Below are 19,077 nucleotides of genomic sequence, written 5' to 3' on the forward strand. Positions count from 1 at the left end.
GACGGGAGTAAGTGTAAACTACGCATGCTACTTCAGGGAGGGCACTGGGCCTGAGGAGCTGGCACGGTTTCTGTGGGTGAAGGAGCAGGCCGAGGACGCTTCCATCCCGTCCTGAGTTACTGCACTCTAAGTAGGGCCCACGTCCTAAAGATCTCCGCGTTCCGGTGCCTCCGCCGTGTCTGGTACAGGACTCGTGCTCAGTACGTATTGTAAAAGGAGAAAAGAAGCTAACCCCCAGAGGGTAGACGAAGGTTGGGGGAAAGCTCTGGGAACCATGAAATGTGCTCTGAGGGGCAGGAGAAGACTGCTTGTCTACACGTCTTCCCATCATGTTGAAACGGGAAGCAGTACAACTTGGCGGACCATGGGCCGAAAATGGGAAGCCCCTGGAAGCCAAACAGGAGGATCCTTGTCCAATAGTACTCCTGGTGGTTCCTGACCTTTCTGGCTCACAATCCCTTTTTATAGTCCAATGGAGCTACGGGTTCTTTAAAAAATGAAAATAAACATAAAAATTGAATAATAATTCCTACAAACTAGCTCTGAAGACCATCTGGGGGTTTACCCTCTAGGGACCTATCTATAATCTCTCACTTAAGAAACCTACGTTATTATTCAATATGCTAATCCCCCCTCCAAAATTACTTAACAAGGAGGAGAACAGTGAAAAATTTCAGTGTAACACCATTGAAAAAATGCGTGATGTGTCCTATTCTCTTTCTGTGCAAGAAAAGCTCCCCCCCAAATAAAACCCCTCAAAACCGAAAATCTTATTTTTGTCCATGAGAATAAAGAGAACGATTTTCTTCCTAATAGTCAGTTAATTATTTCAGGTTAATTTTGGCTATTGGAGGCGAAAAAAGCTCAGCTACTTCCCATACATATTAAATATGGGTATTCAACTTGACAATTAAACTTCACATTTACTGTATCACTTTTCAGGTTAGAAAACACTCACAAGATTAGCTCACTCAATTCTCAGTAACAACTACACAAGCTAAGAATCATTCTGTCCTCGTGCTGATGCCCAAAGGTACACAGTCAGGGGCAGAGGCCAGATACAACTACTTTTAAAAAGCAAGACTCTCTGGAATGTCAGGGCCTAAGTAGTGTTTCTGATGGTTTAGGAAAAAACAAGAATACCCTGAGACCAAACTAATGATACGTTTCCTTGACAGATCCCTAAATTTATTAAAAAAAATTATGAAATAATTTTATAAAACACACATTATAGTACTTGTCTTAGAATAGTAGTAATTTGCTTTGCAAAATTCAGAAAGGACAGAAGAGTGCACACACAGAATCATACTTTCACAAGCCTAAGATAATTACCATCAAAAATCTGCAGCATACCAGGATAATTTTTTACCTGTAGGTATACAGAGAGTACACACAGTTTTTAAAAAATAAAATTGGGGTCATATTATACATTAGGCTTGATAAACTGCTCTTTTTCCCTTAGTAGTTTGGACATTTTTTCCATGTTATTGACTGGGCTTCTGTTTTTGTTGCAGAAAGCAGTGCAGGGACTAAGTGCTGTGAGGACCTGCGCTTCTGCCCTCTGCGGCCCCAACAAGGCAGCCGGGTCTGACTCCTTTACACTCAGGGAGCTGCTCCTCTGACTGGAGGAGCTAATGTGCCGTCATCACTAGTGCTGGTGATAGGAACCAGCAGGGGATATTTTCCGTGTGACTTTAGATAAGCATGAAATTGTCTTCAACTCCCGTAACACATCACAATAATTGGAACAAAAGGCACTTACCTTTGTTTGCTCCTCGGGCACAACCAGTTCCTCTGACGTCCCAAGATGGCTGACATTTCCTAACAAAAGAAAAGACCTTTTTACTCAAAGAGAAGGAAATCTCTTAAGAAACAAAAATTAAACATTTTACATAATCTATAATTAAAAACAAAAAACTTAAGCCAAATGATTAAAGAATAACTTTATGAAATATTTGTCAGTTTTAAGAAGTGCCCTCAATTACTAACCAAAGAATGTATTACAAACAACTAGTTATGAGGTTTTACATTTGTTTAATAGGGAATAATTGGCCCCAATTAAACTGACTGAACTAAGGCTTTTTAGATTACTGAAACAAATTAAACTTTTTAAAATGAGAATTTAGGTGATCTTAAAACCTCTCTAAAATGGATAATGAAACTTGCTAAGTTGTAATCTCCCTGGTTTTATTAGTTATATTAAGATAAATTAAGTGAGATTAAAATCTTATTTGATTTATTTACCTTTGACAATGAAGACCGTTTAAGGGTTACACATCCTCAGCCTTGGCGAGTGCGACCTCAATTAGTCAAGTCAGAATGTCTTTAAAAGCTTTGTGCTTATTGCTTCCAGCATGGAGCGAGGTGTTCATTAAGGTACCAAAATTCTCATAAAAAATCCAAAGTTGCACTAGTGAAAAAACGCTCAACAAGATGAAAACTGATCACATCTTTTTCAGAAAATCAGTAGTTATTTTAAAACCAGTTTTTAAACAAGATTTGGTTTTGCGTCGTTTTAACGTGCTACTCACGCAGCTTAACACCATGTGGACTCTTTAAACAGCATTTAAATCTACGGTGAGTATAGAATGGTACATTTAATTTTATACCATTTTTTAAGTCAGTTGTACAATGTTTAGTGTGACCCTTTTATGACAAGCGTTGTTAAATGAACTCTTTCCCTGTTTACAACTATTTATGAAGGCCTTTTTAAATAAGAGAAACATGAAATTGTTAGCTCACACACACGGAATTTCTTTCAAAAGTTTATTTAGTATCAAGCAAGAGGAGACTTTGCTCAACACTACAGAACATTTCAAGACTTGAGTTACAAAAGAATACCACATTATTTGCACTTGTAATTGGCTTCCCTTTTTACGCATGTTGGCAAGAGAAAAAAAACTAGCATATGGCTGAAAGATAAAATAACTAAATTGCTATGGAAACCTTTAAAATGAAAGGTGAGGCTTATGTTAAAAGGATGGATTAACATATTTAGTAAACCTAGTTTTTTGTTTAACACTAGTTAATCAAAGTTATTTTTTTTTCCTTTTGATGACCTATTTTTTCATATACAGACTGGAAATAACAAAATTTTACATGTCTTTTTTTTTTTTTTCTGCCCAGGTTGATGTTTCCACAAAGTAGTTTTAAAGTTCCATCCATTCAGATTTTAAGCATTTTGATTTATTTAAAAAGGGATTGTTCATAGAAAAACATTACTTTGAACAGTACACAGGACTGGTGGAGACTGGCTATTTCACAACACCAGACAGTACAATCAGTATCTGCCGTAGGGCTGGTCTCTGTAGACGCCCTTCGCGGTCCTTGCTGCAGGTGCCTTGTGTCTCGAGTTAGTCCAGTCCTCTTGCCCTAAAATCAGTAAGATGAATCACAATTAGATCATTGCCATGGATCCCGCTGGCTTCATTTTTCAGAATCTGACTTAACCCTGAACCAGTGGTAGATGTCATATTGAAGATACATATCCCTGATGTACTAGGGGGAAAAACCGCAAGGGTATTTACTTAGAGAAAAATTACAAACACAATGGAAAATGGTCGTCCCACTAAGAAAACTTATCAGTATGGGAAGAAAAATGATTTTTGTACCTTAAATAGCACCCCACTTTGCAAGAACTATCCTTTCGGTCACCATTTTAACAAAAGCTCATATGCTCAAACAGCAAACTGAACTGCTTTTTACTAAATGTTAAGACATTTATAAATGGGAAAGACAATGGGAAGAGGATCACTCAGATTTCTTTTGACGGCAAAAACAAAGACAACACAGATAAATATCTGTGCAGGCAAAAGCAGGCAGACATGACCAGCAACAGGGGAGGGGCAGGGTGGGAGACAGTCCTGGTCACCGTGTCTCCTAGGTCCTTCCGCGGACAGAGTGGATGGAAGTCATGTTCAGGGGAAATGTAGCCTCAACAATACTTCCTACATACGAAATAAGTTCTTAACGACAGAATGTCCAATTTCACTCCTCATAATACTAAATCCGTACCAGACAGGTGTACGAGTAACAAAAGGCATTCCATCATCTAGATCTCCTGAAATTAAACACCCGTTCCATCTCAGCACTTTCAATAAGTAATCTACAAGTCTCTGACAACAAACAGTTAACATCTCTGCTGCAACATACAGCAATTTAAAAGCCATGTATCCACTGAGACCAATTTAAAAAGGCTGTGAAGGAAAAATACTTAAAATGACCTCTTCTTTTGATACAAACATGCAATCAACGTCATTCCCTCAAGCTAACTTGCATTCATTTAAGTAGACAGCATTCAGCAAACCAAGGTATTTCTCTTAAGTGTTTGTTACAAGTAACAAAAAAAAAAAAAAATCCAAGGTGAGGTCATCACGGCTTGGGGCAGGTGATATAACAAAATGCACTTCAAAAGGAACACCGGAAAATGGTTTTTCAGTTATGTTCAGAGAAATGTCAGAACATCCATTAACCAGGATCCTGATTCACTTGCACCGGGTACCAGGCATTTATCAGAGCTTTGCAACTGATTGAAGCTTCCTGTTCTCTGATCTCTTTGCCCTCCAGCAAAGGAGCCTCGTACTATCATTATGTTGCTGCTGCCAATTCTTTTAATTAAACTTGTCCTCCTTCTGCATATTGAGACTTTGGACATGGATTCCCCAGCATCTCTACTAGCTCCCACTGAATTAAGTGGGGTTTAGCTGTCTCCCTGTATGCTGGAGAGAGCCATACATCTCCTCCTTGGCTCAGTGCTTTCCTAACCTTTATGGAATGACTCCCACTGTCATGTTTTTAGAGGGTTTGGGATTGGAGGTGAATTAAAAAACGAAGAAGGGAGTGGGACAATCCTTTGAGAGCTGCAGTCTCAACGGCTTCATTTTCCTTCACTGTCAAGAAGCAAAGACACTTCAAAAAGACCCGAGCTATCAAGTGTCTGCGGTTTGGCAAATGACTCTATAAATGAGAAAATCAGCACATGGCAATCAACCCAAACAGAAAATCTAAGTTGAGAATGTGAATCTATGCAATTTTCTATGAGTTTTTAGTCCTCTCTAAATATTAAATTTAAATCTTAAAGGAGCTTCTGAAAATAGCTAGATATGCACAGATGAGCTAAAAGGGAAGCTGCTGCTTCAGTCAAAATGTCTTTATGGATTTTTCCTCAATTCCGATCTTGAAGGTGTTTCGATGATCACTCCTCCCCCGCTCTATTTCTGGTTCACGTTGGCCAGTTACTCACCGTAGGAATCGTATGTCTCTTCACTGAGTCCATGTCCATAATCATAGTAATCAGCACCACTGCATTGGACAAAACAAAAGACAGGAAAAAAAAAAAAAAAAAAGAAAACAGGACAAAATAACTTGACTGTGAGTTTAAATCATATTCAGTGACGTATTCTAAAACTTACAGATAACCAATCAAGGGCAGGGCTACACACTGAAAGAAAGAATTACCATTGAGATGGCAGAGATCTACCACAGAAACTTCAGACCTTGGGAATCTCAAAGATTTCCAGCTGTAATATCTAATAAATGTGTCTGTCACTGGAGCCACAGCCATCGGCCAACGAGCACAGAGTGAGTGTCTCCGTGCACGACGGGTACACAGCCTGCGTGTCCTGGAAGGACAGGGTCTGCACAGTGATGGGTGTGCAGGGGACAACCGCCGTGCTCTGGGCCAGGGCTGTCCACCAGCAGGAAGGCAAGGACGTTCCTTCCTCTTTAACTCCTGCCTACCAGAAAACCCGCTGCTGTGTGATCTGAGGGCTTCACAGCTCGTTAGAACAGGGACTGAGAGCCAAGGCTCTGTTTCGCCAGCACTATGGCATTACCGTCAGGAAGTCAGTGTGATGGCTGTGTCGTGACAGGACGGCAGGGAGGCTCCCCGCCACCCAGTCACGGCACCCTCGCAGCGTCTGTGAGGATGGAGGCTGAGCATCTTGTCAAAGCACAGGCACGTCTGTGTGCTCATGTACAGCATCCTCGAGATACGGGGGGCTGTTACCACGGCCATTCTGCAGATCACGCAAAACAGGCTCCATACACACAGCGTATCTGAACCAGGCATCATTTATATAGGAACAAACCTATGGAAAATCTAGATTACTAAACCATGGCAGATGCAATTAGTTTATGATGCTATTTTGAGGATCCAAGGAAGAGCTTCCACTCACCCTCTCAGGCTTTGCGCTTTCCCACTCTACTTAATTTTGTAGGGAAACAATCGTCCTGAATTTGTTATCTTGGATTGTCATGGAAATAAACATTTTCATTATTCCAACCTCATGCAATCAAGTAAGAAGTTCTCATCAAAATGGAAAATGATCCGGCTCGGCTGCATAACACCTTAGGAAGTTTCGAGATGAATAATAAAATCCATGGTGTGAGAGATGCTGAGTGCCAGCCGCCGAGAGCCCATGGCGTCCTCACGGCAGCCCCTGACGTAAGTGGACTGTCATACCCATTTTAGAGCTAAGGACGCTCCTGCAGATCAGAAAGCCGGGACACCAGCCTAAAACCTCACAGAGCACAGACAGGTGACACACTCGTTGGTCAAACCCACACCTGGCTCTCCTGCCATGCTTCCTCTGTCAGGTGAGCGGTACCAGAGACCCATCACTCTGCTGGCTGCAGCACAGCACGGCGATACCAGGAGGAAGCGGTAAGCAAGGGGAGCAGGTTCCGTTTTGCCTCAAGCATGTGCAGATGGCTCTTCACAGCGGCTCCTCCTTCTTCCAGAAATGGTCTTCTTTCCTCTCCTCCAAGCTACCTGCTACTCAGTCTGCAGCCAAAATGCTACTTCTCGGGGAACCCTCCCGATTTCCCAGAGTTAGGCTGGCTGCCCAGGGCGGCACACTTCCTTGTTTCTCCCCACTCTCCTGGCCCCCAAGACCTCACTGTCCATGGACTGAGGGAATCCACAGACGAGGCACGCCTCCACCATTGGCCGCATCACGTGGCTTCCTGGAGAACATAATGCTCGAGCAGTTCTGAGCCACCAACCAGGAGGGGGAGGCTGAGGAAGGGGTGCGGAGAAGGGATGGACAGGGGGATGGCGGCAGGGGCCTTCCAGGCAGAGCAAACAGCACATGTAAGGCACAGATGCACGGAACAGCCTGAACAATTTGGGGGTCTACAAGTACCTCCATCACACAGAGTTAATAAGCACTGATAAAATGCCGAGGCTAGAATATTCCTCAGTATAAACTGCTTCCTCCATGTGCAAAATATAGGTCAGATCTTGTTATCCTGGTTTAATCACATCCTCACAAGTTAATTAAACACAGTGTAACATACTGGTTATGATGGGAGGTCTCCGGCATGGAGACAGAACATAAGCTCTCTGGAATGTGCTGTGTTAAGCTCCACGGCTTTTTAAATGTTGCCCAGGAACAGAATAGTCACTCCTACAGATAACCTATTACACCAAGTGGCAACATGCAATTTTTCTAAGGAGGTGCACGTAGCTACAGAGTTTTAGGAAAAGGTCTTCAGACTGAGAGCTGACACTCCTAGAGGACGTGGGAGAAAGGCAGGGAGCGTGAGAGGAAGGGCACTCTGCTCAGTGAGACCCCTTCACTGACTGCGTCTCCATGTGTGCGATCGCTCTTCATCTCCCTAAAATCATTATCCTTGAAGATGGAGCAGCCGAGATTCAGTGAGGCTGAGCCACCTGCCCAGAGTCACACAGCTCAGAAGGGACAGCACCGACACTCAGAGCTCAGGATGCCCCCATCGCCGTGTGCTGAAGACCTATACCAGCAGTGGACTGTGCTCACCGTGGGGCCGCCTTACACTTGAGGCGAGGGGGTGGTGGTGGTGGTGGTGGTGGTCCCTGTTCACTCTGACCTGCTCTGTCACTCTTCCGGAATGTCTGACTTGCCATCTCTGGGGCTGCCAGGATCCCTCCTCTTGCTCAGAAACGTAAGGATCCACACAGAACTCACTGCCATGTGATCACGGTGAATTGCCACCGCCTCACTTCGCTGTCTGGTCTCAAATTCCCTCTCTCCCTTTCAATAGCCCTAATTTTCTCTCGAGGCAGCAAATTTATCTATGGTGAGAAGGAAATGGGAGAGACTAGCTAAAAAAGGATCAAAGACACATTCATATTAGAAAACAAAAATCCAGCAACAACAAGAGATAAAAGAAGTAATACTGCTTTCCTGCCTCGTAAGGTTTTACAGCTTTAAATATGAGAACTGCCTTGAAAGTAGAATAATTTTTTTTCATCTTGAGGACAGACATTCAGAAACTAACCTCTTGATGAAATGTCACTGTCAAATACTGGTCAAGATACCTGAGTCTGAGCTGGGGCCTCCACCTGCCAGGCTCCCTGGGAGATCGCCCTGCCCGCTGTCCCCGTGCTCCGTCCGTCAAACCACAGGCCTGCTCCAGGCGCTGCACAGACCCCGGGCAGCTCTGACATTCTCGATGGCTCGTGCACAGCATTTGGCCACAAAGTCGTCAAAATAACTTCTCATTTTGTTGAAAATAAATTGGCTAATGTTTCCTAGAAACTCAACACTAAATTAAATGAACTTCAGTCCTCTTTCCAAAGGTCAGAAGTTACAGCATAATGGCTCCTTAGACAAATAAAACCTTGATGTTCTTGAGAATTTTATCTGTTGCACAAAGTGAGTTATGTCTTCATAGGCCTAAAAGAATTTCCTTTATAGAGACAGGTCCCCACTGTGTAACTCGAAGCTGTAAATGGCAGGCACTGAAGTTGACCAACAGAGAGGTCAAACAATCGCTTTTTGACCCAACCGAGTCTTTATTAAATGGACTGAACAGTAATGCACATCAGTATAGACTGGACATTTGTCTGTGAAGTGCCCTAAAGCCATTCAGCATAAAAAAATCAGGGGTGAAGAATGTTTCCAATGAACAGGAGGATAAGAGGGAACATAATTTGGTCCAGCAATGGTTTGGTGATAAGACAATCTCAGTTTTGACAAGTGAAAACTTTAAACTGACATTTGCTATCATTTCACCCAGTTTCTGATTATTTATTGCAAGACTGTCATCAAGCCAGGAAGCCGGGAGCAGCTGAGCCCCATTCTCAGACCTGTCAGTTCCACTGAATTGCTTTGCCAGCACTTCAGCTCGTGCCCCTCAAATGTCTATTAACCAAAGATGTGTCCTATTTCCCAAGGATAAACTAAAAACCCAACATATGACAAAAGGGAAAAGACACGAAAAATCTTTTCGCTTATGCACACAGCATTATAATATAACATTAATAATAGGTAAGAAAACAGGCCAAATAGGCCTCAACTCCATCAAAAGGGATCCAGGGAAGCTGGTCCCTGAACAGATCAAGAGCGGGCTGCTCTTGCTGGTACTAAGGGGACTTTTATTCCTCCATGTTCCACCCCACCTCAGTGGTCAAAGGATGTACGAGGATGCAGCCCAACTCCTGGCTGGTCAAGAAATAGACCCCCACACCAAGAGACAACATTGGGGTCAGGGAGCAAACTGTAGCCCTGGGACCCAGTCCACCACTCGCTAGACCTTCTACTCTCCATTGACAGGGGTCTGAGAGGAGGACAGAAACTCTGAGTCCCCATATCACCCTGTCCCTGTGAGATCAAGAAGGCAATCCCGACATTTACCTGTCCCCTGCCCCTTCAACCTCTTCAAGACTCCACCAAGTTCTACTTTAAAGTCACTGAAACCACTCTCATTAGGCCCCTTCCTTGTATTTACGTCAGCTCAGCAAGCTCCAGACCACTAGGTTGCTCTTACCCCCAGGACTCATGTCCTGCCCACCTACTGCTGTCTATCCTCATCTCCTACCCAACCCTGCAATCCTTTCACTGTGCCCCCTGGAATTCACAGCCCACCGCTGGCAAAACCCCCTATATGGTCAGAGTTTCTAGTGTGCTCAGGGCAAAAAAAAGTTGTGCAGTCATTCTTTCCACCAGCCATTCCTTTTGCCTAGAATGCTCTTACCTCCAGAGATCTGCATGGCTAACTGCATCTTTCTCAACTTTGCTCAAATGACGCCATCTCAACAAGGTCCATTCAGGTTACGACTGCAATCCTCCTGCTCTGGCAACCCTCATCCACAGAACTCTGCTCTATTTTCTTCTAGAGTATTTGTCACTTTCCATCGTCCTACATACTTAGTTATTATACTGACTATTTCCTCTCAGTTGAATGAGAATAGATGCTCTACAGGGAGAGACTTGGGGCTGTTTTATTCAATGACATACCTCGAGCTCCTTTAGAACAATACCTAGTACAAGGCAGACACTCAGTAAAATTTGTTAAATACATTGACTTAATTACAACAAACTTATTGAACAATTATGTGCCAAGACAATGCAAGAAAAGACAAAGTGTTACTAGTGAATAAAGGTGAACAAGACCCTACTCCTCTCGCCTCACTTTTAAAGGTGCAAAATGGAAGGACTTAAAGGACTTAATATTTTTTGGATGTTGAATAGACTTGAAAAATACAATTAAAAAGAAGCACTAAGCCCAAGTGTGGTCATATATTTAGGAAAGACTTTTGGGTACTTGCTATGTGAAAGACACCATTCCGAAATGGAGATACAGAAATAAATAAGGTGTGATCTCTACTCTCAAGAAGCTAACAGAGGCGAACGAGTACATCTCCACATTAGAGGGTACAGGTGTGTATGAGCGTAGAGGTGTGTCCAGACCACCTTGGGATCAGAGTCTTATTACATTGGGAGGGGAGAGGAAGGGAGGAAGGTAACACGTGATTGGCTGAGGAACTGAATGAGGAGGGAAAAAGAGACAGGTGAGTGGGAGTCAGACTACAAAGAAGTTCATGAACTCTCAGAAAAAGGGGAATTACTCTACTAGCTCAGCGGGTACACACAGGGGCACAGGCAGTGTGCACGCATATGTATTTTTTCTCATTTAACCTCATGACAAATTGATGCAGTAGGTATTATTCTATCCCTTTATATACAATAAAATTTGAAGCTCTGAACGTTACCTAAACTATCCAAGGACCATCAGGAGTACGTAAGGCCCAAAGCTGTAAGTCAGGTCTGTCTGGTGCCACAGGAGCTGCGTCCTCCTCCTCTATGATGCTAAGGAGTTTGGACTTAATCCTTCCAACAGGAAAGTTAGGAATGTCTGTTTATTCCTGGCTTAGTTCTTTCAGTCACCTCATGCTACATTCACAGCTCTCTTGCCCTTCAATGTAAATAATGACTTGTGTCTCCAATTTCTCAATTTTTTCTTTTACAAAATTCTCTCTCTTTCCCTTAATCTTCTTAGTTTTTCCCATCCTGGTAACCCCAGTTAGATTTACTTTTGAAGTTTTGGGTTCTGTCTTCCAACTCAATTTTTCTATCATGTTTGTGGGCTCTTCATCCTTTGGTGATACTCAACAGCATTCTGTTGACTTTGAATCCCAGGTTCCCTAACTGGTTTGGCCTTTTGTGGCTTCCATGTCTTCTTACCCATATGAAGATTTAACTGCTTACTTTAGAATCACCTTCTAGTCTTTGAGCTCTGTTCTGCCCACGTGTTACTCTTTCAGTTTGCGGAGTCTGTTTTTTTAAATGCTTAGGACATGTTGGCTGTGTGTTCATTTTTTGATTTGAGATTTTCAGTTTGCTTGTCTGGGATGTGACCTCTTGTTTAAAATAGCTTTCTTCTGGTAGTTATGGAAAGAGGAAAGAATATACTATTGGGTGGGATATGCAAGTAATTTGTCTCCTGTGTCTGGGGCTCCTGGCTGCCCTACCGGGTAGCACTGTCTGAGGTTTGGCTTTGCATGGTTGCAGCTGCAATCTGGGAATAAACACCACTACTCTGCACCGCTGAGCACCCCTCAGGGCAGGCCCAGCCTAGCCTGGCTGCTCCAAAAGCAGCTCTCCAACCGACTCTCTTGGTGCCCCGTGTTCACAGCCACTGGTGTGGGGTTACGTCTTCCCTAAAGCTCCCCACCACTGCAGCACGCTCCTCTTCCATGGATGGGGCTTCCATTTTGCTTTCTCACAGATCTCCTGCCATTTGCTTTCCCTTCCTCAGGAACCTTCCAAAAACTTGTTTCTGTCACTTCGTGGGATTCGGAAAGCGGAGGGTGAGTGGAGCCGGTATGTGTTCTCAGTCCATCCTCTTGATTCAACCTTCCTGTCTCTTTTTAAATCCTTTTTTAGTTTTATAATGCATTCTAGATTATCCCTTAATCCTCAAAGCCCCTGTCTGAAGCAGACATATTATTTAATTTTACAGGTGAGAAAAATGAGGTCAGAAGATGGGAACCATGTCTAACTCGTAGCTGTTCTCTGTGGTGCTGGTTCCTAGCATGCAGCAGCGTCCCCAAATCAGAGAGATCAGAGGAAGACTAACAGCAACACTAGGACTGAACGCCGTCCACGTCTCAATTAAGAGTCTGTAATAAGGATATCTTGTTGCAATGGTTGTGGCAAATTTTTTGGGGTGGGAGGTGAATCTGGAATTCATCCCAGAATTCATCTCTAGTGGATCTCTGCCAAAGTTAAATTAGTAAATTCTGTGCTGTTCAAATTTAACATAAAAGGGTTGGTGTTTTTCTGGATTATTTTAGCCCATTTCTTTGAGATAAAATTTTATCTATAATCCTTCTGATAAAAATTAATATTTTAGCAGACATTTAGTGAGTGTTTGTAATCTGATGGGAAAAACTGCAGAACTGAGCACATGTGGTCTGGGTATTAGCTCCAGCCCAGCAGCCCCCAGGCCTGTGCTTCCATTCTGCTCGAAGTCTGCAATCCTCAGGCAACCATTAAGAGTTTTTACAGGTAAAGTAGAATAAGTGAAAATAAATATTTAAAATGAAATTTTGGGACTACTCTTATTTTCCCATTATCACAGATAACTGAAAGATCTGAAATTCCTTCCGGGTAAGTGGCTACAAAAATTCCAACCTGCTTTCAGTAAGAGCCCTACTTCTCGAATACTCCTTTCATAAAATTTAATAATATTTTCCCAGGAAGATGCTGAATAAATACGTTTCAAACTGGGCTGCACAGGTCGGATGGAAGAAGTCTAGTCGTCTGCCCACTGCTCTGCTACATTTGGACTTTCCCCCAGATGCTTGGTCACTCCAGTGCCTACAGGGGGCTGCTCTCTGAACGGAACCACTGCCCTCTAAGATGGGAGAGATGGCGGTAGCATGACTTTAATCCTCTCTTCTGTGTTCTGCTAAGTGTGTTGCACTAAATGCAAGGCTGTTAATCTTTTGCCCCACTTTCCCTGAGGACTGCAAATCTGGACAAGGTAGCTTTGATGTGGGAGGGAGGCAAGGGCCAACTGCTCTTCCTGGGCACACTCGGTACTCACAGCATCCCACTGTGGGACAGGCACGCAGTGATGATACTTCTGCCCTCAGGGAGCTTACGGTGTGAGGACAATTCATTGGAAGGGAAGGCTGCACAAGGGTTAAATTGCTTTAGAGAACTTGCTTCATTCTTCTCTTGCTGCTAAATGCATCTCTAACTCAGCACTCTCCTAGAGCATTAATACATTTTGCATCTGCAAAATGGCCTAGAGCAGTGGTGTTTAAAGTATGGCCTGTGGACTCCTAAGAGCCCTTGCCATCCTACAGGGGGCCCACCAAGTCAAACTACTAGTGCAAAATACAAGTCAAACTACTATTGCAAGAAAAAGCTGATGCTCTTCATCTCTTTCACTGTGCTCACATTTCAAGCAATGCGGTAGGTAAACTGTCAGTGCCTTAGCAAGAACCAAGGCAGTGGCACCAAACTATACTAGCAGTTAAATTAAGAAAAGTACTTTCATTTAAAAATGTCTTGATGAAGCAGTAAGAATTACTAATTTTAAAAAATCTCAACTGTTAAGTCCACGCCTTTTCATGATTCTGCATGATGATACGGAAGTGTCTTACGGGAGCTCTGCTGCTGGCTGCAGTGTGGGCTGAGTTCAGGCTCTGCTCACAGCGCCCCTTTCTACTTGCAGGAATGAAGCGCAGACAGACCATGGTTATGCAGACTTACAAATGTAGCAGCTGTGTTCTCAAAAATGAAGTGAGCCTGTCACTTCAAGAAAAAATGACAGTATTTGTTACCAATGATAAAATTCAAGCTTGCAGGTATAAACTACAAATTTGAAAAAAATTAATATTTAGCCCTGTAAATGGACAGCAAGCCAATACTTAAAGACTTCTCTGTTGAGACTAGTGGTGGTAATAACGAATATGATTTCTTGATACTGCCCAAGGAAATGTGTCACAGCATTGTGAAAATATGCACAACTCAGGGAACCAGTATTTTTAAAATAACCCATTCATGATGTTTCCAAATCCACCAAGTGTAAAATGGACCAAGGTATTTTAACGTAACTGAGTATGAAAAGTTTATCGACATGGTTTCAGAATCCACATTCCAACTAACCTTTAAGAAACTACCACCTGCCAAGTTTTGGTGGGGTATCAAAGAATATCCACAATTATGCGAAAAGCTGTCAAAACACTTTTCTCTTTTCCAACTACATATTTGTTGTTGCAACTACTTCAACCAAAACAATATATCACATCAGACTGAATACAGAGGCAGATATAAGAATCTAGCTAGCTTCTGTTAAGCCAGATATTAAAGAGATTTGCAAAGAGATTTGCAAAACAATGCCACAATTCTTACTAATTTTTTTTTGTCTTGGAAAATAGTGATTTTCCATAAAAATAGATTATTTAGTGTTAACATGCAATGGGTTGACTACTGTTATATATTTCATGATTAATAACCATTTTTAAATGTTTCTGTTTTAATAGCAAATATGGTAAATGCTAACAAATACAAACCACCCATACCAAACCACTTTGTGGCCCTTCCTAATTTTTGAGACTATAAAGTATAAAGGAGACTTGAGACCAAAACCTGTAACCACAGGCATGGAATTCTCGTCCGCAGGAAGTCTGAGGAAGGCAGAGTTACTATCATACACTTGCCTGAAGAATGATTTTTTTAATCTGGAAAAACATCTCACTGTCCATGTCATGATGGGGGAGGAAGGGCTCAGTCACAGAACTAGTCCAGTGGACAGAGCTCAATGTCACAACTGCCTGGCCCCAGATCTCACACATACCAGGATTAAAAACCCAGGTCTTCCGGGGCAGAGAGGCAAGAGAGTCAGGGGAAACTAAAACTTCTTATAAGCAAGGAAGATATGCAGATGCCCCCAGACCCATCAGGCACAGTTTTAACACAAGGCAGTTTCAATCCCCTCACTGGTACATGTCACTTTCTAGTGCCTAGAATGTAAGAAAACAGAAACATATGCTGAGATCTGACATAAATAATTCTCTTTAGGAATTAAAAATTATACACATTTTCCCATAACTGGAATATTTAAATATCTAATTTAAATGGCCAGATATAATTTATAGTTTAATCAGGGAATCCTTCTTTCTCAGAGAGGAAGGTTCAGTAATTCTATTAGCACAAATATTTAAGGTCTGATTTTTGGAATTCTAGACCTTTCAGAGTTGACATCATTAACCTGACTGTCAGACATTCCATTGCTCAGTCCATCACAAGGCTGACAGGGAAGGGAAAACAAAGGCAGATTTAAGAAATGATTTTGCTAGACGCCTGGATGGCTCAGTCGGTTAAGTGTTGGAATCTTGGTTTTAGCTCAGGTCATGATCGCAGGGTCTTAAGATCGAGGCTTGTCTCAGGCTCCATGCTCAATCAGCATGGAGTCTGCTTCTTTCCCTCTTCATCAGCCCCTCCCCGATTTGCACACATGTGCGTGCTCTGTCTCTCTCTCTCTCAAATAAATAAATCTTTAAAAATAATTTTACCATGTTTCTTAAGCTCAGAAGTAAGATTTGATAAAAAGAGTAAGTGGAAAATGAGGCTTAAACATTGTAGGGAATTATTCCTGCTCCCTATTCAAACAAGAGTTAACAAATTTCAGTTTACAATGGAATCCTATTTTAAAAGTGGGTTGATACCAAATACATACACCATAAACATATTTTAAAAATTGTGACTGAATATTTACCTCCTATTGTTTTCAGAAGCAAAATAGAATTTTAAAGATTTATTTGAGAGAGAGAGAGTGAGCAGGGGGATGGGAGAGGGGAGAGAGCTAGAACCTCAGGCACCCTGCTGAGCATGGAGCCCAACAGGAGACTCCCCAGATCCCATGACCCCCAGATCACGACCTGAGCCGAAACCAAGAGTCAGACACTCAACTGACTGAGCCACCCTGGTGCCCCTCAGAGACAAAACAGGATTTTAAAATGACAGATGAGAAAACAGAGCTTTTTCTTCTTTAATAAATTAATCGTTTAAAAAAATCAATGAAACCAGTTGTATTTAAATATGCATTAGTCACCTTATTTTGTGAAACTGAGGCTATTACAATCTGAATTTTACTGTGACATTAACAATAGTTTACATTTCCATAAATTCTATAAGAAGCATACATTCACCTAACCTAGCGCAAGTCTTGTCGCTGCTGGGCTCAGAGGCCCACCCCGCTGGAAGCACGCAGGCGCACAGGCAGGGAGGGAAGGCCCCGCTGCACCTGCCACGCGCCCAGCAGGCGACTTCCGGTTCCCAACTTCCGGCTCTCGGGTCTTGGCTCTGCCACGTGCAGCCATTTCTGAAGCAAACGCCGTGAGCCAAGCACTTCAGGCACGCTTTCCTTCATTCACTCATGCATTCAATTAAAAAAAAAATCACTACTTTCATAAAGCTTATATTACACTGGGAGGGACGGACAATAAACAGTTTGTCTCGAAACACGGTGAGAACGACAACAGTCACACAGAAAGGCCTGGACTGGAGCTGTTACTTCACAGCCTAGTCCGAGAACCCTCTGGAACACGGTGTTCTGTGAGTACTGTCTTGAAGGCCATGAAGGAGGTGCAACCTGAGGGGACAGGATCCCAGGCTGGGGGGCCATCAGGCGTAGAAGGTGGGCACATTCTTGGTCCGTTTGGGGGCCAGAAGGGCAGTGCGGCTGGTGCAGCGGGCCTGGGTGGGGAGGGGGTCCAACAGTCGAGGAGAAGGCGGATCACATGGTCATTCAGGCCACAGAAAGCCTTCGGTTTCTGTTTGATACCTCAAGTGAGATGGAAAGTTACTGGAAGTTTCCCATTAACTGTGCTGGGGCAGGGTGCTCAGGAGGCAGGCCTGGGACACGCCAGGTGTGACAGCCTCTCTGAGCTCTGGGAAGGGAAAGCCACGGGTCAGCAGGCAGGGCTGCACTGGAGACAGAAATCTGGAGTTGTCATCACAAAAGGTACTTAAGACCCTGAGATGAAGAGACCACTTAGGGATCACAGGCAAATGCAGGGAGTGCAGATTTTGGATTAAAAAGGTTCCCCGGGTTTTGAATCCTGTCCTCGCATTTAGAAGCAGTGTCACCCTGGGCAGGTAGCTTATTGAGTTTCAGCTTCTGGAAGTGTCTGAAAATAAAAAGGTGCTCAATAAAAACGCTGAAGGAGGGAATGAGTGAAGTGTGTGGCTCGCAGCTTCCGCTCAGGAAGGGACAGAGCAGCTGGGTCTCTGCGGAGAGCATGGTAATGGATGAGGAATAATTAAGTCAGCTCATGCCCACAAAGCACCTTTCACTGGCTTGCCACTTCGTCAGTACAAAATAAATGGTAACTATTATTCTTAACCCTATTGTTGTAATTACATTTGCAAAGCCTCATTTCAGATGTAACAATTACTTTGTCAAATAAAAAGATTTTAAATGTTAACACAGGTTTGCCCAAAATCGGAGACTGAGTTTGCCATTTGTAGGTGATCTTCCACTTCTCCACTGTGAAATACTTCTAAATTTGCCCTCACTTCAAAGTACAGGAACTTAGAGGTACTTCGCTGAATCAAAGGGAAGATGTCGACCTTGAGAGATCCTGTGGCCCATCCCCTGCCTTCAGGCTAAATTGTCTTAATCATCTGAGAGAAATGATTCTCTCTCTACTTTCAAAGACTTCCAGAAATGAAGCCTGAATAACTTGCCACAGTAACACACTTGAACAGGCCTGCCAGAAAGTACTTGTTTTATGTTTAACCTTAAACTCTCGTGAGACACTCAGAATCCTTTTCTTTCATTCTGTTCTCTACGGAGCTGCTGCAGAGTCCCACCTTCCGTGTAAGAAGGCTCAGGAAGACAGATTTGCACAGACAAAGCGGCCAGGAACCCAATGCCCTCGAAGTGCTTGGCAAGCCTGACTTAAGGACCTACTTCAACAACCACGACTGGCCGATGCTCGCTTTCGGGTGGCCAGACCCACAAAGATTTAATCTAACAGTAATAACAGACAACATTTACCAAATGCCTACTGTGAGCCATAATACTGTGCTAGGTACTCCCTAGAAATGACCTTTCATCTTTAGAACCAATTTGCAATTGGGCATTATCTCTGTTTAAAAAGTTTAGGTTAAAAACAGTAACACTTTTCCTCCATTTAAGAAGAAACACGTACTGGGGCGCCTGGGTGGCGCAGTTGTTAAGCGTCTGCCTTCGGCTCAGGGCGTGATCCTGGCGTTCTGGGATCGAGCCCCACATCAGGCTCCTCTGCTGGGAGCCTGCTGCTTCCTCTCCCACTCCCCCTGCTTGTGTTCCCTCTCTCGCTGGCTGTCTCGGTCGAATAAATAAATAAATAAATCTTAAAAAAAAAAAAAAAAAGAAGAAGAAGAAACTCTTACTTGTTATCTCCCAAAACAGATGATCTTAGTTAGAGATTCATGAGATTCCAGGTACCATCTTCACTGAACATTTGTTCAGCAGATATTTATGAAACATCAACAATGTCCCGGACACTGGGGATGCAGCAGTGAGAAAGATTTTTTTTTTTTAAAGATTTTATTTATTTAATTACTTATTTGTGAGAGAGTGAATGAGAGAGAGAGAGAGAAGGAGCAGGGGAAGGGGCAGAAGGAGAGGGTGAAGCAGACTCCCCGCTGAGCAGGGATCCCAACATGGGGCTTGATCCTGGGACTCTGGGATCATGACCAGGATCATAACCTGAGCGGAAGGCAGATGCTTAACCGACTGAGCCACTCAGGCGCCCTGAGATTTGGGTTTTGTGATAAAATCCGTTTGGTCTAGTGTGCAAATCAG

General features: G+C 43.1%; 1 protein-coding gene across 2 annotated transcripts in view; it reads right to left on the reverse strand.

The window, feature by feature from the left end:
• KHDRBS3 (KH RNA binding domain containing, signal transduction associated 3) overlaps positions 1 to 19,077 on the reverse strand; it is a 186,791-nt gene that overhangs the window by 5,327 nt on the left and 162,387 nt on the right. Inside the window, exons 8-10 of one of the 2 annotated variants that reach the window (XR_006782360.2) lie at positions 5,243 to 5,301; positions 3,223 to 3,372; positions 1,763 to 1,821 (exon numbers count right to left, since the gene is read on the reverse strand). Coding sequence is in view for 1 of the 2 variants with exons in the window: in XM_045812200.2 (XP_045668156.1) it covers positions 3,281 to 3,372; positions 5,243 to 5,301 (151 nt within the window). In the remaining variant the exon portion in view is untranslated. Of the gene's footprint in view, positions 1 to 1,762; positions 1,822 to 2,749; positions 3,373 to 5,242; positions 5,302 to 19,077 lie in introns of those variants that run through there. The other variant, XM_045812200.2, reaches the window with a different exon arrangement.

Source organism: Ursus americanus, chromosome 9 (genome assembly GCF_024610735.1).
Source record: "Ursus americanus isolate L20-20 chromosome 9, mUrsAme1.1.p, whole genome shotgun sequence".
NCBI classification, from domain to species: Eukaryota; Metazoa; Chordata; class Mammalia; order Carnivora; family Ursidae; genus Ursus; species Ursus americanus.